The sequence below is a fragment of the Leopardus geoffroyi genome, chromosome E2, assembly GCF_018350155.1.
Source record: "Leopardus geoffroyi isolate Oge1 chromosome E2, O.geoffroyi_Oge1_pat1.0, whole genome shotgun sequence".
NCBI classification, from domain to species: Eukaryota; Metazoa; Chordata; class Mammalia; order Carnivora; family Felidae; genus Leopardus; species Leopardus geoffroyi.
The window spans coordinates 43,995,851-44,020,920 of NC_059335.1; the positions used below are offsets into that span (position 1 = coordinate 43,995,851).

The 25,070-nt window shown below is 43.2% G+C and overlaps 1 protein-coding gene across 7 annotated transcripts in view; it reads left to right on the plus strand.

The window, feature by feature from the left end:
- The window catches only part of ZFP90 (ZFP90 zinc finger protein), a 116,303-nt gene that overhangs the window by 71,661 nt on the left and 19,572 nt on the right, over nt 1-25,070 (plus strand). Inside the window, exons 1-2 of one of the 7 annotated variants that reach the window (XM_045443286.1) lie at nt 5,665-7,061; nt 7,351-7,417. The exons of 2 other annotated variants lie outside the window; for them this stretch is intronic. In XM_045443286.1, the coding sequence (XP_045299242.1) occupies nt 7,385-7,417 (33 nt within the window). In that variant the 5' untranslated portion in view covers nt 5,665-7,061; nt 7,351-7,384. Of the gene's footprint in view, nt 1-5,664; nt 7,062-7,259; nt 7,418-25,070 lie in introns of those variants that run through there. 4 more of the 7 variants (XM_045443285.1, XM_045443281.1, XM_045443280.1 and 1 more) reach the window with 4 other exon arrangements.

The following is a 25,070-nucleotide window of genomic DNA, read 5'->3' on the forward strand; positions in this document are numbered from 1 at the left end:
GGTGGACAAATAAGTTGTGAGTAGCCCAGGGAGAAGGGACCACATGTGACAAAGGAGTATGGATTACAGTCATGGAGTTGGAGGAGATTGCCCAGGGAAAGGGGACAGGATAAGAGGAGGAAACAGACAAGGAGACACAAGATCAGTGGGGTTTGGATGGGGAATCACACCCTCAGAAAGGCAGACTCTGAAGACCTCCCAGTCCACCTAAAGCCCACCCTCATGGAAATCTCAACTCCAACCTAGATGCCTATTTACCCTTCCAGCCTCAACTCAGGCATCATGTCCCCCAAGAAACATTCCTTTCTGACTTAGCCTGGGGTGAGTCCCCTTCCCCATACATGCTCCTGGTACACCCTATGCCACCAACCCTGTCACTGCCCATCCCACCCCTACCTATATTGGATTAGCTTGTCTGTATGCCTGCCCATCTCCCAGTGGAAGGGATCCCCAGCTCTGGTGATACTCCCCAACACTGATGCCTCCCTGGGTTCTAGCCAGGCTGTCCTGTCAATGGTATCCCATCTCAAAGATTATCCATCCAGAAAAGTGGCTCCAAAATCTGAGGCCTAAATCAACGGTTGCTGGGTGGTGTGGCGGAGAGAAAGGTGTTTTAGTTCATACCACATTGGACCTTTCTGCTCCTCTAGAGGGACTCAGGAGTGTCCAAGGTAAGAACTCTTTTTAAGCTCCCAGGACCCTGGCTGGAAGGGGTGGGTGGTTAGGACTTCTGGGCCTGGGGAAACAAAGTCATAGAAGCCTGGCCCCAAGGCAGAGAAGTCAGAAGTGCTAAAGAGGTCAAGTCCGGGCCTAGCAGTAGAGGGACAGGTAGCCAGCCACCTCCCTGAACACAGCTGCCCCCAATACCTGGCCAGAGGGAAATGATAGAGCTGCAGGTGCCCTGGATGTCCTGGTTGCTAGGCGGCAACCAAGGCTGTAGAAGCTGGCAGGTCACCATGGTAACGGCAGGGCCTGTCTCCCGAATTAGCCCTCTAGACCTGTGCCTCTGTGCCGGGAGGTGCAGGAAACGCCCAAGGTGTGAGGTCCCAGATGCCAGCGGATGTGTGGCAGTCAGCTCCTGGCAAAGGCCCAGGCAGGTCGAAGACCCAGCTGATTTTAACTTCCACGTTTTCTCACCTCCCAGCGGGTCACACCTATGCAGTTTGAGCCAGGCATAACAGTTGTAGGGGAAAAATAAAATTTGGCTTTGGATCAGCCACACCAGATCTTTCATTTTCCAGATGAAATAGAACCCAGAGAGGGAAAGACACTTGTTGGTGACCATACAACTGCAGTCCTTCAAATAAGGCTGAATAGAAAATGGAAAAGAAGAAAATGATGCAAATGACCAAAAACCTAATCTAGAATGTGTTCTATTTTTTAATTACCATTTTAAAATTTAAATTGTTTTAGGGGCGCTTGGGTGACTCAGTCGGTTAAGCGTTCAAGTTGGGCTCAGGTCATGATCTCATAGTTCTTTTCTTCTTCTTCTTCTTTTTAATGTTTATTTATTTTTGAGAGAGAGAGTGAGAGAGTGCAAGTGGGGTAGGGGCAGAGAGAGAGGGAGACACAGAATCCGGAGCAGGCTCCAGGCTCTGAGCTGTCAGCACAAGAGCCTAACGCCGGGCTTGAACTCAGGAGAGCTGTGAGATCAGGACCTGAGCCGAAGTTGGATGCTTAACCGACTGAGCCACCCAGGCTCCCCACGATCTCACAGTTCTTGAGTTAAAGCCCCACATCAGGCGGGCTCACTGCTGTCAACATGAGCCTGCTTCAAATTCTGTCCCCCCCTCTCCGCCCCGCTCTCGCTCATGTGCTCTCTTTCTCAAAAATAAAAATAAATTGAAAATTTAAATTGTTTTAAACCCCAGCATTCACCTGATGAGTTAAAACAAACAAACACAATGTGAAGCTCAGTTGGTTGGGCTTCTGACTCGATTTTCGCTCAGGTTATAATCTCACGGTTGTGAGACTGAGCCCCATGCTTGGGATTCTCTCTCTTTCTCTCTCAATATTAAGTAAATAAATAAATAAACATTTTTTAAAAACCAGCCCAATGCCACATGTAACTTATGAATCTCCTTCAGCTGATCATATGCAGCTTTGAATTCCTGTGCCATTTTCTTTCTTCTCCAACTAGTGTCTTTCCCTCTCTGGGCTTCTATTTCATCCTTAAAAGGAAGAAGCTGGTCTAGCTGATCTCAGAGCCCATTACTCTTTTTAATAAAGCAAAGCCTTCGTTTCATAAACTCAGCCAGGTTAACTGGGCACACGTTTATGGGGCATGCAAGTGAGCAAGATCCACTTGTGGCTACAGTCCAGTTGGGGCTACAGTCCACAGATGTCTCTGGAACTGGGCCCCTGGCAGGCTTAGTCTAAGGGCAGCCTAACTCAGGTCCCTTGACTCATATATCTGGTTGTAATGTTAGAGAACGTTAGCCATGAACAAAAATTACCTTGTTGAGAATAATTTCAAGTTAATTAACTTGCAAGTTTATTTTAAAAACAAAAACTCAGAAACACGGTTAATCAAGAAGTATAATATAATCTTGTTTATTTCTAGCACCTCATCCGTTCTCTGCCCTCCTTCCATATTCTGTCCTTGGCTCATTTTGTCCACTTCTTGGTCTCTAAGCAGTGTCCCTGTGTTTGTCCAGAAAAGCCCTCAGATGCCGTTTGCATCTTGGATCTCCAGGTAGGATCAATCTTCCCACACAACTAACCACATCTCACAGTCTTTGAACACCCTTGTCTCAGATAACAGAGGTATCGGAGGAGAACCTTCCTTGAGTAGACATTTTTCATGACTCCAAACCCGGGGAGAGAATGGGACCAGGCCACAGTGCCAGGGCAAAGATGAGATGCCAGGATACACTTGAGGCACCACTGAGACATAAGGAGACTTGATAAACAAGGAGCAAGCGACAGGGAGAGCAAGATGGCTGAGCCAGAAGCCAAAATGAGGTTGATAAGGGACCAAGAGGCAAGCTGAGGGCCCAGCACAAGCTAGCACGCCCGTGGGATATGTGTGACATTCCTCAGGCATTCCTGGCTGCCCAAGGTCAAAGGAAAGGACAGAAACAAATGGTTAAACTGATAGAGTCTCCATTGGTTTACAAATATCTTAGTAAATTACAAGGAAAAGGCAATCTTATCAATAGCCTAATCTCCAGAAACCTATAGACTCAGTTTCCTGGAGCCCAACATCACCTTCCCCTCCATAGTGATGTGGGGAACAAGGGCAAGAAGGACATGGCATATAAAATTAAATTTCCTTATAACCTACAGCCCATTGACAACTACTTGAGGTAGGCAGAGTAAAGCTTTCTCCAGGAACTCCCTACTGTCTTAATGTTAATGCTTTGCTAGAGGGAAAAACAACCTTAGCTTGACAATAGCTAGGCCTCCAGTAATCTGTGAGTCTTTAGCATCTGGAAAATCCCTTTAAGAAACTTCCTCTTTTTTTTAATCAAAAAAATATTTTTTTAATGTTTATTTATTCTTGACACAAAGGTGGGGGGGGGGGAGGGCAGAGGGAGAGGGAAATACAGAATCTGAAGCAGTCTCCAGGCCCTGAGCTGTCAGCACAGAACCTGACGCGGGGCTCGAAATAACAAACCACGAGATCATGACCTGAGCCGACCTGAGCTGAAGTGAGATGCTTAACCGAATGAACCACCCAGGTGCCCCTAAGAAAGTTCCTCTCGACTTTACCTCCCCCAGTCCCACAGTATATAACCAGCCATTCTTCACAACCCCAGTACAACTCCTTCTGCCCAGGGGTCCTGTCTCTGTGCTTTAATAAAATCACCTTTTTGCACCAAAGACGACTTCAAGAATTCTTTCTTGGCTGTCAGTTCCGAACCCCACCATCACCCCAAAACCACATCGAGGTCTCCTGACACCTGGCTCTTGTGACCTGTGGGGACTACATTGCCCTTGAGGCGACACCACTCAGGTCCAGCCTGAGTAGCTGCAGCTGAGTCTGGAGCAAGAGCTGAGTCTTCAGCTCAGCCCAGAGTAGCAGACCACCAGGGAGGTTTTGTGAGGAAATAGAGGGCAGCGGGGGCTCAGGGAATGAGGGCTACATAGGTGTTAAGTGAAATTTTGTTGAATTGAAAAACATTTTCTGGGCCGTATGGAGGAAGCTTGACTTGAGGGTGGGCGGTTGGCAGGGTCGGCAATGGTCCGGAAGCTGTCAAATTAATGTTCTCAATATTGTTATGCAGAAAACTTTACAGGAGTAGCGGGTCCTAGTGGCCAGCAGGTGGCACTAGAGCCCCAGCGCTCTGCGGACTGACCCCTGAAGTTCCAAACTTAAAGCAGGTGTTAGTCGATGTGAGCGAGAGGACCTGGGCGCTGAGAACTCGCTTCCCTTCGTGTCCGACTCGAAGGTCGGCTTCAGATCTAGCAGTGGATGGCTGAAGCTACACAGCCTCCACTCAGCGCCTCATTCGTGTCCTGCCAGCCCGGGAGTGCAGGCAAGACAGGGGACCCAAGTTAACTGTTGGTTCAGGAATCGCTGGTTCTCTGGCTTAACAGAGTAGGATCTGGACGAGCTACCTTCGTCAAGTCCCCCCCCCCCCTTTTTTTCTCACGAATTTTCTTGGAAACGAGAGAGTGGAACAGTTTAATGAACATTTTAAGGGACTGGAACTTGGATATTCTTGTGCTGTGGGGAAGGCCCCAGCCAGAAGCCTTGGACCCACGGCGGGCCGAGTGAGGAATTGAAGGTCAAATCCACGTGGATATTAAAGACAGAGAAGGCAATATGGAAGGCATTTGGCATTAACGACGGGTCTTCTCGCCTCTGTCGTGGCTGGGACAAAAACCCGCTGAATACTGCATTATTAGTCGCTTCCCCAGCACAGGGGCGGCCTCTTGCCCACCGTGTAGCGGGGACATGAGAGGCTTTGGAGCACCACTCGGGCACCTGGTGGCCTCCGCCGATGTCCCTGGCCCAGCGCCCGTGCCCTGGGACCTCAACTGGACCCGCGAGTTGATCTTTTCAGCTCCGGGACTCCCAGTAGGGAGCAGACACCTCGGAGACACCTCGGAGGCGGTTGTCATGGAAACAGGAGGCTAGGAGAAGAATGTGACTCTCCACCGGCTGGAAGACAGGTTAGCGCCACGCCCCACGCCCGGGAGGTTGCCATCAACCCTAAGGTGTGCACTGGCCTAGGAGGAACTGGCCAGCTTGCTGTCTTCTCCGCGCGGCTGGACGACATCAACCCACCTGGCCACCTGACCTTCAGCGGCAGAGCCTGCCGGGTAGGGCCGCACTTCCCCCTGAGAGGAGCCTGTGGCTCCCATCTCGATGCCCCACCCCTGGCCTTCCCGGCCAGAGGGCGTCCTTGAAAGGAAAGTAAGAGACCATGGAAAACAAAGTTCAACTTTGCCTTATTTGCAAAAGTCTTCCAGGCGAGAGCTGACTCTAGTGCTCCACCTACCACTCTTTAAAAAAAAAAATTTTTTTTTTTTAATGTTTATTTATTTTTGAGAGAGACGGAGCCAGAATGTGAGTGTGTTAGGGGCAGAGTGAGAGGGAGACACAGAACCCGAAGCAGCCTCCAGGCTCCCAGCTGTCAGCACAGAGCCTGACCCGGGGCTCAAACTCAAAAGCCGTGAGATCATGACCCTAGCTGAAGTCGGAGGTTCAACCAACTGAGCCACCCAGGCGCCCCTCCACCTACCATTCTTAAGTTGTTATTTTTGCTTTGTTTTTGCTTTCAGTGTATCTTACCAATTTTCAGTGCATTGGTGTATTTTAAAAGGTTTTAAAACGATTTCATCCAGCATTAAAGTTGCTTAGCTACACTGGGAGAAACGTAAGTGCATTTGTGAGATTCTTAGAGCAAATCAACTGATATCTGACTTGGGAGATCTGGCTCTTGCTTCAACCTCTTCCAACCTCCTCAGCAACTTTTCACACCCAGTAATGTTGTGAGCTGCACCCCTCTCACTCCCTTAGAGCTAAACCCAGTTGTTTTCCAGTGTATCCACTTACTACACAATGAGAATTCAGGCTGCTCTCCTTACACCCAGCCTCTTCTCCAACTCCCTTTCTCTTGCTCTGGCAGGCATTGGGGGTAGTTTATGTAACCTCCCCTTTTCCTGGGAACATGCCATTATGAGGAATTGTTTTCTTTCCCATTCCAGTCTTTTCATAGAACCTGGGAAAGGGATTGTGTCCAGGCAACGGTTAATAGCAATAGGGCAAAAATTCAGCACCTGGCCCCCCTTTTATAAGACCTGATGATGTCTAGTCTCAAATGTTTGGTCTTTCTTTAGAATGAAGAAGAACTAAGTCCTCAGCTGAGTCCGGGTTACCAATTCTGGGACAAAAGGAAAAGTTTCTCTTATCCTCTCGGAGCAATAAGTGACTCAAGTATCTTAGTCATAGTAAGTGTGATCTGGGGAATCATTGTTTAAACCTTCCGTAGTGACCCATGGGTGAAGATGGCATAGAAGAGGAAAAGGAAGTAGCATCTTGTGATGAATATGCAACGTTGCCCCACTTGCTTAACTGTCTAATTCCTGTAGCTGAAGTCAGTACCTTGATATGTTTACGTTTTTATTGTTGGCCTCGTCCACAGGAGTGCACGCTAGCTCCCCGAAAGCAGGGTCTTTTCTTTCCGATCTACCGCTGATTCTCGCCCCTAGCAACATGCCCCAAACACAGAGGAGGTGCTCAGTGACTATTATTGGAATAAACGGACGCACGAGTACCCAAGCCACACTGCCAACCCCACCACAGCGGCCCAAAAGTGGCGAAGAGACCTCCCAGGCTGCCTCTATGGGACCCACACGCGGAGGCCTCTGGGAAGTGTAGTCGGCCGCTGCCCGGGAGTTGCGGGAGTGAGCCTCCGCGTGCGCAAGCGCACTTCCGTCTCTGCCCCGCCGCTGCGGCCATTGTCCGGCCCCAGTGCGGCTGAGGCCGCTTTGGGCCGTCCCTCCGCACATCAGCATTGGAGAGGACGGACCCTGCAGCAGGTGTAGGAGGAGCTGGCCCGAGCCCTGCGTGGGCCCGAGGTCGTGAAATCCGGAGTCCCCAAGAAGCGGTAATTCCGAGTGCGCGGGTCCAGGCGGCACCTCCCACGGGTTTGGCTTGTATCCGCCGGGCCGCGCCCACCATCCTGCGGATGGGACTGGGCGTGGCCAGAGGACGGTGTCCCGGACGCGGCGACCCTTTAATTTGGGCGTGGGGGAGCGGCAGGCCCAGGCGCTGTCCGCGCAGCCCCTTTAATCCCTCTCCACAGAGAACTGGCTCAGGGGCAGAGGCGGGCGCGGCGCGGCAGTGAGGGGTCGGCGGTTGCAGCCGGGTGAGTGGGCCCTGTCCTCTCTCCCCAGCCCCAGTCTGGAAGCCGACCCCGGCGTGGCAGGCATGGCTCCGAGGCCTCCGTTGGCCGCGCCCCAGGTGAGCAGCGGGTTTCACACTACCCTAGGGCGTCCCATCCAGCGAGGCCCCTGGGGCAGGTTTAGAGCGGTCATTGTTCTCCTGAGCGACTCCCTTTCCTAGCTCGGTCTTCGCCTCCGAGCTTCCTAGCCTTGCGAAAACCCAAGATGTCCAGAGCTGGGAGGAGCGGGCTTCCCAAAAGGAGGGGACCAGATGCGGTTCTGCTGGAGGAGTTAAGAGTGAACATGTTGGGAAGTGTCACTGTTGAGAGTCCTGAGTGCCAAGCCAATTCCTTGAACTCTTGTCAAGGAATAGAGAGGGTAGGGTCACAGGATAGACAACTGTAGAGGAGGAAGTAACTGTTAGTGAGTGAAGGAGAGAGGAGCCCCAGTCTCCGACCCAGGGGCCATAAAGAGACCTTAAAGAGCCAAAGAAGCTTGGTCAGGATTTGCGTAGGAAGAGGCTGGAGATAGGCTTTCTTGGGCCCAGAGGAAAAAACAGAACAAGAAGGACCTGTCCCATTACTTTTTGTGTACTTTTCTGCTTTAACAAAGGTATAATAGTGCACAGCCCAGGCGTCCAGCCTTCAGCTTTCATTAATTTTATGAAGCTGATTTCTCAACTCATTTATTCTTGTGAGGGAGGAGGCGTTGTCTAGAAGCATCACAACTCTGAGGTTATCCATTGATCTGCATAGAGTATATCCATGGAAATATAACAAGGTTCAGATGGTATTTTAATCTACACTCTCTTTAGAATTAAGGAAAAATCACAGATTCTAGCTGTTGAGTGTTTTAGACTGTCAGGATCAATCCAGGAATGTCTGGCTGCCTCACTTGGTGGAGCATGTGAGTCTTGATCTCTGGGTTGTGAGTTCGAGCCCCACACTGGGTGTAGAGATTACTTAAAAGTAGAATTAAAAAAAAAAAAAATCAATCCAGGTAAAAATACTGACTAATAATGTCATTTAAAAGCAGTTTACTGTAAATTAAACACACACAGTATGTATAATGCCTTTATATCTTTTACTTCTTGTTATATGTTTTTGCTTTATAAGGGTGAGCCTTAAGGAGGAAGACAAGTAACACTAGTACAACAAGACAGTTGTTTGGTTTGAGGTGAGCCAGAGCAAATCACTGGTCATCAGTGCATTTCCATAGAAAGTGTTTCCTCAGCAGGCTGTGAGAATTAGAATCACTTAACACACTTAACATTTCATGGGGGTGATGATCCAAGGGGGAGTGATAATCCTTTCCATAAGGGTTGCCTTTTTAATGGTGAAAGTGGATTTGTGTTCTGAGCAGTGAATTTAGGGACTGCTTTAAACAACACTTTCAAAGCTTTGTTCCCTAAATACTCTAGTTCAGTTATATTCTCATGGAATGGCCTGACAGTCCACTTGGGTTACCTAACCCAGGCTGCAGGTGATGACCGTGGATAAAGGACAGGACAAAGGACTCTACAAAGGGGGCTTTTTAGGCAGAAATTTCCCTTTGTCGGAGGTTCCCTTTCTCTGGGCTTGGCCCCCGGGGAATGCAAGAGATGAGTAATTGAGTCATGTGACTGTTTATCCAGGAGGTTAACTGAGTGGGGGAAGCATCTGGCAGAAGTATATAGTACCAGAGAGGTGGTGTCAGGTGTTGTCTCAGAGGTCCAGAGGCTGCTGTGAATACAGAGAGGGGAGAGGAAATTCTGCTTGTGGGAAAGAGTGAGTGGAGATGTCACTTGAATAGGAGCAGAGTCCAACAAGTGAAAATGAAGGGGGTGGAGATAGAGCCAATTGACTGTGGGTCAGGACATTGGGAGGCCAGAAGATGAAGGGCATGTTCACAAAACCGTTGTTCTTTGTGACAGTGTGTGTAGCTGCAGGCAGTGGGTAGATGAGAATAGAAAGGAGTTTTGGACTTTTTTCTTTTTGGCCTTCATAATCCATCCATTCATTCATCTATTCATTCAGCCAATAGCCATTGAACCCCTGTGATGTGCTAAGACACGTTTCTAAGTAGTTGGGGTACATTAATGAACAAAATCTATAATGATCTCTGCTTTCGCGGGGCTTACATCCTAGAAGGAAGAGAAAGGAAGATTCAGTCGGTAACTTTTATAATATCCTAGAAGGTGACAGTACCTGGGGGGAAAAAGGTAGAGAAAAGTAAGGGGGATTGAGTGCGGGAGAGGGTGGCTTATGGTAAGGGTACAGCTTAAATAAGGTGGTCAGGGTAAGCCTTATCCTTACTGAGATGCTGACATCTGTACAGAAGGAGGCGATGCACAGGTCTGGAGGAGAGTGCTCTGGGTGGATGAGCAGCAGGATGGGTGTGTCTGGTGTGTTCAGAATGTTGGAAATGGTTAATGGTTAATAGAGCTTGAGTCACTGTTCTTGAGCAGGAAACTAGGATGATTTCTTCTTAGTTTTAAAGATTTCTGTGAATGATGAAGTGTAGGAACAAGAGTTTGAAACTTGGAGCTCCTGTGGAGAGGTGTTTGGTAGATGGGACCTTCCCTCCCTGTGCTCTGCTAATACCTGAAGTGGCTCCAAAGTGGAGGGGAATGGGAGCAAAAGGAGGGATACCCTGAAAATCCTTAGGATCTGTGGGATCATTAGTAGCTATATCTGTATAGACGTTATGTATCTTTTTCTTCATTATATGTGCACTCCATTTTCAGGAGGAATAAAAAAAAACGGTGAAACCTCCAGGAGAGTAAGAAATGGGGAAAGTTTTAGAAGAAAAAGCTGCAAATGAAGACCAGATTTACCTTGAAGGGGAGAAAATAGGGACCAGGACCTGGTCTCCATTGAATCCAGATCCCAAGAGCTCTGTGGTTATATCATCAGGATGAACAGGCTCAGCCAAAGCTGGCCCAGGTCATCCAAACTCAGACGAGATGCTCCTGGACCCCCAGGGGCAGCCAGGCCACTTGTTGAACCAGCTCAGGATGTTTGCAGTCAGGGATGTTCAGGCTGCCTCTGTCCAGAGGTCCTCTTTCTCAGCCTTCTCCTGAGCTCACTGGAGCAGGGCTTTAAGCTCAGCCGAGACACTCTTGCCCCTGGGTAAGGTCAGGTGCCCCTCTTGTGCATTCCAACAGCACATGTACACAGCTGTCATAGTACTGTTTTTATGTCATATGGAGGTATGTGTTTATCCATCCATCTCTGTACTAGGCTTTCAGCTCCTTTAGGACAGGGCCATTTGACTGGTTTCATCCCTTTCTCCAAAGTACATACTCTGTAAGTGGGTGTCACAGCAAACACTCATAACCACTTAATGCCAAGCAGTAATTTTGTGCTTTCTGCATTTTCTGCTCCTAACATAGAAAAACTATATTTTTCCAGTGACCCCAATTTTCTGGTAAAATAATTGCATGAAACAGTTTAAGTTTCACTAAACAGTTTTTTTTTTTTTTCTCACTAAATGGTTTTAAGAAATTTTGTCTTTAAGACAATGTTAGGATGTCAAAACCTCTTCTAAGACCTATTTCAAAAATATGATTATTTTCCTGAGTTTTCTATGTCTTGCACTACTTTTCTTAAAACATATCTTGGGGCACCTGGGTGGCTCACTTGGTTAAGCATCTGACTTTGGCTCAGGTCGTGATCTCGCGGTCTGTGAGTTCAAGCCCCGCATCAGGCTCTGTGCTGATAGCCCAGAGCCTGGAGCCTGCTTCGGATTCTGTGTCTCCCTTTCTCTCTGCCCTTCCCTTGCTTGTGCTCTATTTCTCTGTCACTTAAATATTAAACACTAAAAAAATTTTTTAAAATATATCTTAAAGCATGTGAGCATACGTATAGACTCCCCCCCCCTTTTTTTTTTAATTTTTGTTTAAATTCTAGTTAGTTAACATACAGTATAATACTGTTTTCAGGAGTAAAATTTAGTGATTCATCACTTACAAATAATACCCAGTGCTCAACACAAGTGCCTTCCTTAAGACCATCACCCATTTAACCCAAACCCTCAGTTCTCTATAGTAAGAATCTCTCTTTTTTTTTTTTGTTTACTTGGAGAGAGAGAGAGAGAGAGAGTGAGAGCACATGCACATGAGCAGGGGAGGGGCAGAGAGTCAGAGAGAGAATCCCAAGCAGTCTCTGTGCTATCAACTTGGAGCCCCAGGCAGGGCTCGAACCCAGAAACCACAAGATCATGACCTGAGCCGAAATGAAGAACCAGATGCTCCACCAACCGAGCCACCCAGGTGCCTCTGTCATAAAGAGTCACTTATGTTTTGTTTCCCTCTCCTTTTTTTCTTTCCCTTTCCATATGTTAGATGCATCTGTTTTGTTTCTTAAATTCCACATTATCAGTGAAATCTTAACGATAATTTGTTTTTCTCTACCTGACATTTCACGTAGAATAATACACTGTAGCTCCATCCATGTCATTGCAAATGGCAAAATTTCATTCTTTTTGATGGCTGAGTAATATTCCTCTGTGTGTGTGTGTGTGTGTGTGTGTGTGTGTGTGTGTGTGTTCCCCACTTCTTTATCCATTCATCAGTTGATGGATATTTGCGCTCTTTCCATAGTTTGGCTTTTCTTTTTTTTCTTTAATTTATTCTCAAGTTAGCTAACATACAGTGTAGTCTTGGCTTCAGGAGTAGATTCCACTGATTCATCACTTACACACAACACCCAGCGCTCATCCCAACAGGTGCCCGCATCAATGCCTATCACCTTCCCTTCCCCTATGATCATTTGTTAAGTTTCTCAAATTCCACATATGAGTGAAATTATATATCTGTCTTTCTCATTTCACTTAGCATGATACCCTCCAGTTCCATCCATGATGTTGCAAATGGCAAGATTTCATTCTTTTTCATCACCGAGTAGTATTCCTATGTGTGTACATCTTCTTAATCCATTCATTAGTTGATGGACATATGGGCTCTTTCCATAATTTGGCTATTGTTGATAGTGCTGCTGTAAACATTGGGGTGCATGTGCCCCTTAAAATCAGCACTCCTGTATCCTTTGGATAAATTCCTAGTAGTGCAATGGCTGGGTTGTAGGGTAATTCTATTTTTAATTTTTTGAGGAACCTCCACACCGTTACCCAGAGTGGCTGCATCAATTTGCATTCCCACCAACAGAGGGCTCTCCTTTCTCCACATCCTCGCCAACATCTGTTGTTTCCTGAGTTGTTCATTTTAGCCACTCTGACTGGTGTGAGGTTGTATCTCAGTGTGGTTTTGATTTGTATTTTCCTGATGATGAGCAATGTTGAGCATCTTTTCATGTGTCTGTCAGCCATCTGGATGTCTTCTTTGGAAAAGTGTCTATTCATGTCTTCTGCCCATTTCTTCACTGGATTATTTTTTTGGGGGGTGTTGAGTTTGGTAAGTTCTTTATAGATTTTGGATACTAACCCTTTATCCAATATGTCATTTGCAAATATCTTCTCCCATTCTGTCGGTTGCCTTTTAGTTTTGTTGATTGGTTTCCTTTGCTGTGCAGAAGCTTTTTATTTTGATGAGGTCCCAATAGTTCATCTTTGCTTTTATTTCCATTGCCTTCAGAGACATGTCAATTAAGAAGTTGCCGCGGCTGAGGTCACAGAGGTTGCTGTTTGTTTTCTCCTGTAGAGTTTTGATGGTTTTCTGCTTCACATTTAGGTCTTTGACCCATTTTGAGTTTATTTTTGTGTATGGTGTAAGAAAGTGGTCCTGTTTCACTCTTTTGCAAGTTGCTGTCCAGTTCTCCCAGCACCATTTGCTAAAGAGACTGTCTTTTTCCATTGGATACTCTTTTCTCCTTTGTCGAAGATGAGTTGGCCATATATTTGTGGGTCCATTTCTGGGTTCTCTATTCTGTTCCATTGGTCTGTGTGTCTGTTTTTGTGCCTGTACCATGCTGTCTTGATGATTACAGCTTTGTAATACAGGCTAAAGTCTGGGATTGTGATGCCTCCAGCTTTGGTTTTCTTTTTCAACATTACTTTGGCTATTTGGGTTCTTTTGTGGTTCCATACAAGTTTTAGGATTGTTCTAGCTCAGTGAAGAATGCTGGTACTATTTTGATTAGGATTGCTTTGAACGTGTAGATTGATTTGGGTATTACCGACATTTTAACAATATTTGCTCTTCTGATCCATGAGCATGGAATGTTTTTCCATTTTTTTGTGTCATCTTCAGTTTCTTTCATAAGCTTTTTATAGTTTTCAGCTTACGGATTTTTTTTTTTTTTTTTACCTCTTTGGTTAGGTTTATTTGTAGGTATTTTATGGTTTTTGATGCAATTGTAAATGGGATTGATTCTCTGATATCTCTTTCTGTTGCTTCATTATTGGCGTATAGAAATGTGACTGATTGGGGCGCCTGGGTGGCACAGTCGGTTAAGCGTCCGACTTCAGCCAGGTCACGATCTCGCGGTCCGTGAGTTCGAGCCCCGCGTCGGGCTCTGGGCTGATGGCTCAGAGCCTGGAGCCTGTTTCCGGTTCTGTGTCTCCCTCTCTCTCTGCCCCTCCCCCGTTCATGCTCTGTCTCTCTCTGTCCCAAAAATAAATAAACTTTAAAAAAAAAAAAAAAAAAAAGAAATGTGACTGATTTCTGTTCATTGATTTTATATCCTGAGATTTTGCTGAATTCCTGTATCAGCTCTGGCAGTTTTTTGGTGGAGTCTTTTCAGGTTTTCCACGTAGAGTATCATGTCATTTGTGAAGAGTGAAAGTTTGACTTCTTTTTTGCCAATTTGGATACTTTTTAATTTCATTTTGTTCTCTGATTGCTGAAGAAAGGACTTCCAGCACTATGTTCAACAGTGGTGAATAGTGGACATCCCTGTCGTGTTCCTGATCTCAGGGGGAAACCTCTCAGTTTTTCCCCATTGAAGATGGTATTAGCAGTGGGCCTTTCATATATGGTTTTTATGATGTTAAGATATGTTCCTTCTATCCTGACTTTCTTGAGGGTTTTTATTAAGAAAGGATGCTGTAATTTGTCAAGTGCTTTTTCTGCAACTATTGAGAGGATCATATGGTTCTTATTCTTTCTTTTATTAATATCACAGTGATTGATTTATGAATATTGAACCAGCCCTGCAGCCCAGGAATGAATCCCACTTGATCATGGCGAATAATTCTTTTAATATACTTTTGAATTCAATTTGCTAGTATCTTGTTGAGAATTTTTGCATCATGTTCATCAAGGATATTGGCCTGTAATTTTCCTTTTTAGTGGTTTGGAATCAAAGTAATGCTGGCTTCATAGAATGAGTCTGGAAGCTTTCCTTCTGTTTCCATTGTTTGGAACAGTTTGAGAAGAATAGGTATTAACTCTGTTTTAAATGTCGGGTAGAATTCCCCTGGGAAGCCATCTGGCTCAGGAGTCTTATTGTTGGGGGATTTTTGATAACTGATTCAATTTGCTGGTTATGGATCTCTTCAAATTTCCTATTTCTTCCCCCATTTGAGTTTTGGTAGTGTGTGAGTGTCTAGGAATTTGTCCATTTCTTCCAGATTGTCCAGTTTGTTGGCATATAATTTTTCATAGTATTCTCTAGTAATTGTTTGTATTTCTATGGTGTTGGTTATGATCACTCCTCTTTCATTCATGATTTTATCTATTTCGGTCCTCTCTTCTTTTTGAGAAGTCTGGCTTTATCAATTTGTTTATTCTTTCAAAAAAAAAAAAAACAAAACCCAGCTCTTAGATTCATTGATCTATTCTGGCTTTTTGGTATTCTATAGTGTTTACTTCTGCTCTTATCTTTATTATTTTTCTTCTGCTGGCTTTGCGCTTTCTTTGCTGCTGCCTTTCTAGCTCCTTTAGGTATAAGGTTAGGTTGTGTATTTGGACCTTTCTTGCTTCTTGAGACAGGTCTGAATTGCAGTATATTTTCCTCTTAAGACTGCCTTTGTTGCATCCAAAAGAGTTTGGGCTGTCATGCTTTCATTTTCATTGGCTTCCATATATTTTTAAATTTCTTCTTTAGTTTCCTAGTTGACCCACTTATTCTTTAGTAGTAGATGTTCTTTAACCTCCATGTATTTGGGGGCTTTCCAAATTTTTTCTTGTGGTTGATTTCAAGTTTCTTAGCATTGTTATCTGAAAATATGCATGGTATGATCTCAATCTTTTTATACTTGTTGAGGGCTGTTTGTGACCCAGTATGTGGTCTGTTTTGGAGAATGTTTCATGTGTACTAGAGATGAATGTGTATTCTGCTGCTTATAGATGAAAAATTCTGAATATATCTGTTAAGTCCATCTGGTCCAATGTGTCATTCAGAGCCATTGTTTCCCTATTGATTTCCTGCCTAGATGATCTGTCCATTGTTGTAAGTGGAGTATTAAAGTCCCTTACAATCATGGTATTATTATCTATACATTTGATTAATTGATTTATACATTTGGGTGTCTCACGTTGGGGGCATAAACATTTATAATTGTTAGCTCTTCTTGATGGATAGACCCCTTAGTTAAGCTATAATGCCCTTCTTCATCTCTTATTACGGTCTTTATTTTAAAATCTAGCTTGTCTGCGGCCTCCTGGGTGGCTCAGTTAGGCGTCTGACTTTGGCTCAGGTCATGATCTCTCAGTTTGTGAGTTTGAGCCCTGCGTTGGGCTCTGTGCTGACAGCTCAGAGCCTGGAGCGTGCCTTGGATTCTGTGTCTCCCTCTATCTCTGCCCCTCCCACACTATCTCTCTCACTTTCTCTCTTTCTCAAAAATAAGTAAACATTAAAAAAAATGTAAAAAATCTAGCTTATCTGATATAAGTATGGCTACTCTGGCTTTCTTTTGATGCCCCATAGCATGTTAGATGGTTCTCAATCCCCTCACTTTCAATCTACAGGTGTTCTCAGGTCTAAAATGAGTCTCTTGTAGGCAACATATAGATGGATCTTGTTTTTCTAGCCATTCTGATACCCTGTGTCTTTTGATTGGGGCATTTAGTCCATTTACATTCAGAGTGATTATGAAAGATACGGATTTAGTGTCATTGTGTTATCTGTAGGTTTCGTGTTTGTCATGATGTCTCTGGTCCTTTGTAGTCTTTGCTGCTTTCCACTCACAGAGTCTCCCTTAGGATCTCCTGCAGGGCTGGTTTAGTGGTTTTGAACTCCTTTAGTTTTTGTTTGTCTGGGAAAGCCTTTATCTCTCCTTCTACTCTGAATGACAGCCTTGCTGGATAAAGGATTCTTGGCTGCATGTTTTTCCTTTTCAACACATTGAATATTTCCTGCTACTCCCTTCTGATCTGCCAAGATTCAGGGACAGATCTACTACCACCCTTCTTCTGTCTACCCTTGTAGGTTAAGGCCCTTTTGTCCCTAGCTGCTTTCAGAATTCTTTCTTTATCTTTGTATTTTGCCAGTTTCACTATGATACGTTGTGTTGACCTGTTTTTGTTGATTTTGAAGGGAGTTCTCTGTGCCTTTTGGACTTGGATGCCTGCTTCCTTCCCCAGATTAGGGAAGTTCTCAGCTATAATTTGTTCAAATAAACTTTCTTCCCCTTTCTCTCGCTCTTCTTCTGGAACTCCTATGGTATGGATATTATTTCGTTTCATGGAGTCACTTAACTCTCTAATTCTCCCTTTATGGTCTAGGAATTTCTTTTTCTTCTTTTTTTCAGCTTCATCATTTTCCATAATTTTATCTTCTATTTCACTATTCTCTATTCTCTCCTCTTCACTTCTTCTATTCTCTCCTTTGGTCACTATGTCTAGTTTGTTTTGCATCATTATCAGGGAAATACAAATCAAAACCACAATGAGATACCACTTCATACCTGTCAGAATGCATAAAATTAACAACACAAGATGCGACACAGGATTGATTCCTGGGTGTTCCAAGTGCTGTGACCTCAATATAGCTGTGTTTGAGGGAAGAGGGAAATCCTGGTCCCCCTACTTCTCTGCCATCTTAACTCCCATAGTTTGGCTATTATTGATAATGCTGCTCTAAACAGCAGGGTACATGTACCCCTTCGAATCTGTAATTTTGTATCCTTTGGGTAAATACCTAGTAGTGCAATTGCTGGTTTGTAGGGTAGTTCTATTTTTAACTTTTTGAAGAACCTCCATATTGTTTTCTATGGTGGCTGCACCAGTTTGCATTCCCACCAGCAATGTAAGAGGGTTTCCCTTTCTCTGCATCCTGACCAACACTTGTTGTTTCTTGGGTTGTTAATTTTAATGCATTCTCACAGGTATTTTAATGCATTCTCACAGGTGTGAAGTGGTATCTCATTGTGGTTTTGATTTGTATTTCCCTGATGATGATTGATGTTGAGCATCGTTTCATGTGTCTGTTGGCCACCTGGATGTCTTCTTTAGAAAAGTGTCTATTCATGTCTTCTGCCCATTTTCTTAACTTGATTATTTGGTTTTTTGGGTGTTGGGTTTGGTAAGTTCTTTATAGATTTTGGATATTAACCCTTTGTCATATATATCATTTGCAGATGTCTTGTCCCATTCCATAGGCTGCCTTTTAGTTTTGTTGATTGTTTCCTTCACTATGCAGAAGCTTTTTATCTTGATGATGTCCCAATAGTTCATTTTTTTTGCTTCCGGCAAGGTGTCTAGTAAGAAGTTGCTGTGACTGAGGTCAAAGAGGTTGCTGCTTGTGTTCTCCTATAGGATTTTGATGGTTTCCTCTCTCACATTTAGGTCTTTTATCCATTTCGAATTTATTTTTGTGTATGGTGTAAGAAAGTGGTCCTGTTTCATTCTTCTGCACATTGCTGTCCAGCTTCCCAACACCATTTATTGAAGAGACTATCTTTTTTTCCATTGGATACTCTTTTCTGCTTTGTTGAAGATGAGTTGACCATATAGTTGTGGGTCCATTTCTGGGTTTTCTGTTTTGTTCCATTGATCTATGTGTCTGTTTTTGTGCCAGTACCATACTGTCTTGATGACTACAGCTTTGTAATATAGGTTGAAGTCTGGAATCATGATGCCTCCAGCTTTGCTTTTCTTTTTCAGGATTGCTTTGGCTATTCGGGTTCTTTTGTGGTTCCATACAAATTTTAGGATTGTTTGCTCTAGCTCTGTGAAAGATGCTGGTGGTATTTTGATAGGGATTGCATTAAATGTGTAGATTGCTTTGGTAGTATAGACATTTTGACGGTGTTTGTTCTTCCATTCCATGAACATGGAATGTTTTCCTATTTCTTTGTGTCCTCTTCAGTTTCTTTCATAAGTGTTCTATAGTTTTACTTCTTTAGGTTAATTCCTAGGTATCTTACTGTTTTTGGTGCAATTATAAATGGGATTGATTCCTTGATTTTTTTTTTTTCTGCTTCATTATTGGTGTATAGAAATGCGACTTTGCTGAATTCATGTATTAGTTCGAGCAATTTTTTGGTGGAGTCTTTTAGGTTTTCTATATATAGAGTATTGTGCCATCTGCAAATAGTGAGAGTTTGACTTCTTCCTTGCCAATTTGGTTGCCTTTTATTTCTTTTTGTTGTCTGATTGCTGAGACTAAGACTTCCAGTACTAAGTTAAATAGTAATGGTGACAGTGGACATCGCTGTCTTGTTCCTGATTAAAGAAAAAAGCTTTCATTTTTTTCCCCATTGAAGATGATATTAGCTGTGAATCTTTCATATATGGCCTTTATGATTTGAGGTATGTTCTGTCTATCCCTACTTAGTTGAGGGTTTTTATAAAAAATGGATGCTGTAGGGGCACCTGGGTGGCTTAGTCGGCTAAGCGTCCAACTCTTGGTTTCGGCTCAGGTCATGATCTCAGGGTTTGTGTGTTCGAGCTCCATATCAGGCTCCATGCTGACAATGCAAAGCTTGCTTAGGATTCTGTCTCTCTCTGCCCCTCCCCCTGCCCAAATAAATAAATAAACTAAAAAAAAAAAAAAAATGGTTGCAGGATTTTTTCAAATGCTTTTTCTGCATCTATTGAGAGGATTGTATGGTTCTTATTCTTTCTTTTATTAATGTAATATATCGCATTGATTTGTGAATATTAAACTACCCTTGAAGCCCAGGAATAAATCCCACTTGATCATGGTGAATAATTTTTTTAATGTACTGTTGGATTTGATTTCCTGGTATCTTGTTGAGAATTTTTGCATCCATGTTCATCAAGGATATTGGCCTGTAATTCTCCTTTCTAGTGGAGTCTTTGTCTGGTTTTGGAATCAAGGTAATACTGGCATTGTAAAATGAGTTTGGAATTTTCCATTTCTATTTTTTGGAACAGTTTAGGAAGAATAGGTGTTAATTCTTCTTTAAATGCCTTATAGAATTTCCCTGGGAAGCCACCTGGCTCTGTACTTTTGTTTGTTGGGAGATTTTTGATTAATGATTCCATTTCTTTGCTGGTTATGGGTCTGTTCAAATTATGTATTTCTTCCTATTTCAGTTCTGGTAGTTTGTATGTTTCTAGGAATTTGTCCATTTCTTCCAGATGCCCAGTTTGTTGGTGTATAATTTTTCATAACATTCTTTTGTAATTGTTTTTCTTTGGTATTGGTTATGATCTCTTCTCTCTCATTTGTGATTTTATTTATTTGACTCCTTTCTCTTTTTGGAAAGTCTGGCTAGGGGGTTATTTATTTATTTATTTATTTATTTTTGAGAGAGAGTGGGGATTGTTCGCATGAGTGGGGGAGGGGCAGAGGGAGAAGGGAGAGAGAATCTTAAGCAGGCTGCACACCCAGCATAGAGCCCTACGTGGGGCTCAATCTTACAACCATGAAATCATAATCTGAACTGAAATCAAGAGTTAGATGCTTAACTGACTCAACCACCCAGGTGCCCGAAGTTTATCAATTTTATTCTTTCAAGGTACCAGTTCTTAGTCTCATTGATATGTTCTGTTTGTTCATTTGTTTGTTTCTATATCGTTTATTTCTGGTCTAATATTTATTATTTCCCTTCTTCTGGCTTTAGGCTTTATTTGCTGTTCCTTTCCTACCTCCTTTAAGTGTTAAGTTAACTTGAGTATTTGATATTTTTCTTGGTTCTTATGTAGCCCTGTATTGTTGCCACATACTTCTCTCTTAGGACTGCCTTTCCTGCATCCCAGTGGTTTTGGGCTGTTGTGATTTCATTTTCATTTGCTTCCATGTACTTTTTTACTTCTTTAATTTCCTGGTTAACCCACTCATTCTTTAGCAGGATGTTTTTTAACCTCCATGTATTTGTAGTCTTTCCAAATTTTTTCTTGTGTTGACTTCAAGTTTCATAGCATTGTGGTCTGAAAATATGCATGGTATGATCTCAATCTTTTTATATTTGTTGAGGGCTGTTTTGTGACCCAGTATGTGGTCTATTTGGAGAATGTTCTGTGTGTACTTGAAAAGAATGTGTGTTCTGCTTTAGAAAGAAATGTTATGAATATACCTATTAAGTTCCATCCGGTTCAGTGTGTCATTCAAAGCCATTGTTTCCTTGATGATTTTCTGTTTGGATGCCCTGTCCATTATTTTAAGTGGGGTGTTAAAGCTCCCTACTATTATTGTATTATTATCAATAAATTTCTTTATGTTTGTTAATTGATTTATATATTTGGGTTCTCCCAAGTTGTGGAAATAAATATTTATAATTGTTAGATCTTCTTAATTATGGTGTAATGCCCTTCTTCATCTCTTATTACAGTCTTTGGTTTAAAGTCAGTTTTGTCTGATGAAAGTATGGCTTTCTTTTGACTTCCGTTAGAATGATAGATGGTTCTCCATCCTTTACATCATCCTTTACTTTCAATCTGCAGGTGTCTTTAGGTCTGAAATGAATCTCATATAGGCACCATATAGGTGGGTCTTGTTTTTTAGTCCATTCTGATGCCCTTTGTCTTTTGATTGGAGCATTTAGCCCATTTACATTCAGAGTGATTATTGATAGATATGAATTTAGTGCCTGTGTATTACTTATAAAAATAACGTTTCTGGTGATTTTCTCTGTTCCTTTCTAGTCTTTGTTACTTTTGGTCCTTTTCTTCCCCCCACTCATAGGGTCCCCTTTAATATTTGTTGTAGGGCTGGTTTAGTAGTCATGAACTCCTTTAGTTTTTGTTTGGGAAACTCTGTATCTCTTCCTCTCTCTCTCTTTTTTTTTTTTTTTAAGTTTATTTATTTTGAGAGAGAAAGACTGTGTGAGTGGGAGAGGAGCAAAGAGAGAGGGAGATAGAGAATTCCAAGCAGGCTCCATGCTTCCAGAGCAGAGCCCAACACAGGACTTGAACTCACAAAACCATGAGATCATGACCTGGGCTGAAACAAAGAGCTGGACACTTAGCTGCCTGAGCCACCCAGGTGCCCCTCTCTTCTTCTATTCTGAATGACATTCTTGCTGGATAAAGTATTCATGGCTGCATATTACCCTCATTCAGCACATTGAATATATCCTGATCTGGCATGTTTCTGATGCCTTCTGATCTGGCATGTTTCTATGGACATATCTTCTGCAAACCTGATCTGTTTTCCCTCGTATGTTAAGTACTTTTTCTCCCTTGCGGCTTTCAGGAGTCTTTCCTTAACTGTGTATTTTATGAATTTGACTATGATATATCTTGGTGATGGCCGCTTTAAAAAATTTTTTTTTAATATTTATTTATTTTTGAGAGAGACAGAGACAGAGCTTGAGCGGGGGAGAGGCAGAGAGAGAGAGCAAGACACAGAATCCGAAGCAGTCTCCAGGCTCTGAGCTGTCAGCACAGAGCCCAATGCAGGGCTCGAACCCATGGACGGTGAGATCATGACCTGAGCCGAAGTCGGACACCCAACCGACTGAACCATCCAGGCGCCTCTGTGATGGCTGCTTTTGTTGAATTTAATGAGAGTTCTCTGTGCTTCTTGGATTTTGATGTCTGTTTTCTTCCCCAGATTAGGAAAGTTTTCAACTATAATGTGCTTAAATAAACCTTCTACCCCTTTTTCTCTCTCTTCATCCCGGGGCTCCTATAATACAAATGTTATTACGCTTTAAAGAGTTGCTGAGTTCCCTAAGTCTGCATTTTGCCCCAGTACCTTTCTTTCCCTCTTCTTTTCAGCTTCATTATTTTCCATAATTTTATCTTCTGTTATCACTGATTCGTTCCTCTGCTTCATCCATCCTCATTATCACAGCATCCATTTGAGCTTGCATCTCCATTATCGCATTTTTAATTTCATCCTGACTAGTTTTTAGTTCTTTTATCTCTGCAGTTGGGGATTCTCTAGTGTCTTCTATGCTTTTTTCATGCCCAGCTAGTATCCTTATAATTGTTGTTTTAAATTCTAGTTCAGACATCTTACTTACATCTGTATTTATTAAATCCCATGCCTTCACTTCTTCCTGTTTTTTCTTTTGGGTGAATTCCTGTCTTCTCATATTGTCCAGGTCAAAAAACAAAGCAAAACAAAAAAGGAAGCTAGATCCTAGGTGTGTTTTGGTCTCCTTGTTAAAAGGAGCTAGATCAAAAAAAAAAATAAGTAACAAATAAAACATTAAATTAAAAAATTTTTTTAAATATTAAAAATTGCTTTTTCTGTATCCCAAGAAGAGTGGGAAATATTTCCCCTAGAGCTGAAGCTTTGTAACATTCTATGATCAGTAAACTTGTGCATGTGAGGGTTTATGCTTGTCTTCTGGAGGTGCAGGCTGCTGCACTGATTCAGGCTGACTTGCCCTAGTGGAGATGCACCTGCAGGGCACAGGGGGCAGGGGTTGGTGTAAATGACTCTGGCCTCCCTTGGTGGTGCTGTTTTGCTCACTGAAGTTGATCATTGCTGATGGGTAGGGTGAAAATTGTGTCACCTGGCTCCCTTTTCCCTCAGCGAGGAGCTCACACCCACCACTCTTCAGGAAGCCCTCACAGGAGAGCAAACAATCACCTTTCTTGTGTGGCTGGCTTCTGCCAGATCCCCAACTTCATCCTGCCTGTATCTGAGCTGTCCACCTGACAGGCCACAGCACTTCTGTGTTTTATCTCAGGTGCATTGGCTGAGTTTCAAAACTCCACATTTTAGAGATTGCGCAGGGAGTACCCATGCTGATCCTCTAGAGGAGGGTCTTGCTCTGCAAGACTGACCGGTGCTAGCTTGTTGCAGAAATGGGTTATGCAAACGCACAGCAGTTCATTATTTATAGTAAAGCACAGCAGAGGGGCACCTGGGTGGCTCAGTTGTTTGAGCATGACTCTTGATTTCAGCTTAGGTCATGATCTCCTAGTTTGTGAGTTCAAGACCTGTATTGGGCTCCTTGCACTGACAGTGTGGAGCCTGGTTGGGATTATCTCTCCTCTCTTTCTACCCTTCCTGCACACAAACTGTCTCTCTCAAAATAAATAAATAAACTTAAAAAAAATGTAAAGCACAGCAGAAAGCTGGCACCAAGGCTTGCTGCCCTCAGCTAGTGTCCTATGCTATGTTAGCGAATGGAGCGGCTCAGTGGCACCTGCCAGATCTTTTGCCCCCAGAGAGACTGTGCCACCTCTCCCAAATGCACTCGAAGCAGCATAACTGCTTCTCCCCATGTGATCCAGGGGATCTTCAGACCATGGTGCTTGCTCTGTGTCTCTGCCCTCCTTCCCCACCAGACCACGATTCAGCCTGCCAAGTGAGATTCTGGTGATGGTGCAAACCTCTGAAACTTCAGACTCTGCACTCAAACTTGTGGTATTGAGCCCCTCTCCTTTCCCAAGGCAGTGGTTTTGGGGAAAGAGTTTTTCTTATGCAGTTCCCCACGTGCACTTTCATTCTTACTTCTGTCTCTTTCTGTCTCTTGCTCCTCTCTCTGCGATCAGGGTTCCTTCCCCATTGCAGCACCTAGAGCTCTTTTCCTCCCCAAATCAACTCTTTGCAGTTACTACTTTCCACAATGTGGTAGGTTTTTTTCAGCTCTAGTTGTGCATTTTTACTCTCTGAATCCTCAGATCAATTTCTTGGACGTTCAAAATGATTTGATATATCTTTTTAAAGTTTATTTATTTATTTTGAGGGAGTGGGGGGAGGGGTAGAGAGAGAGAATCCCAAGCAGGCTCCATGCTGTCAGTGCAGATCCTGATGCGGGGCTCAGTCTCACAAACTGAGATCATGACATGAACCAAAATCCAGGGTTGGACACTTAACTGACAGAGCCACCCAGATACCCCCAAAATGATTTGATATTTATCTAGCTGTGTTCGAGGGATGAGGCAAGCCTAGGGTCTCCGTACTCCTCTGCCTGACTCCTCTTGACTCCTCCCTAACATAGACTTTTTAACAGAAAAGAGTCATTTGTCATCCTTCTTTAACACCTCTGTATTTGTTGTAATAAATTTCCTTCTTTTCTCCTTAATGCATGTTTTTCCCTTAAACATTTTCAATGAAAACATTTTAAATTTCATCTACAGTAAAACCTTGGTTTGTGAGCATAATTCGTTCCAGAAACATGCTTGTAATCCAAAGCACTTAATATCAAAGCAAATTTCCTTGTAAGAAATAATGGAAACTCAGATGATTTGTTCCACAACCGAAATATTTTCATATAAAAATGATTACAATACTGTTATATAACACAGAATAATAAAATACAAAATATAAAAAAAAAATAAATTAACCTGCACTTATCACCTTTGTGGCTGGTGTGAGGGAAGCGAGAAAGTTTGTGCAACTTTAACAAGGAACTTATCCATTGACACTTGCTTTTGCCTCCTTTTGAGGATTTCATGGAAATGTGACATTTCATTCACTATCACCCACAATCCCACAGAGAGAGAGAAAGAGAAGAACCATTGGCTCACTTGTGATCAT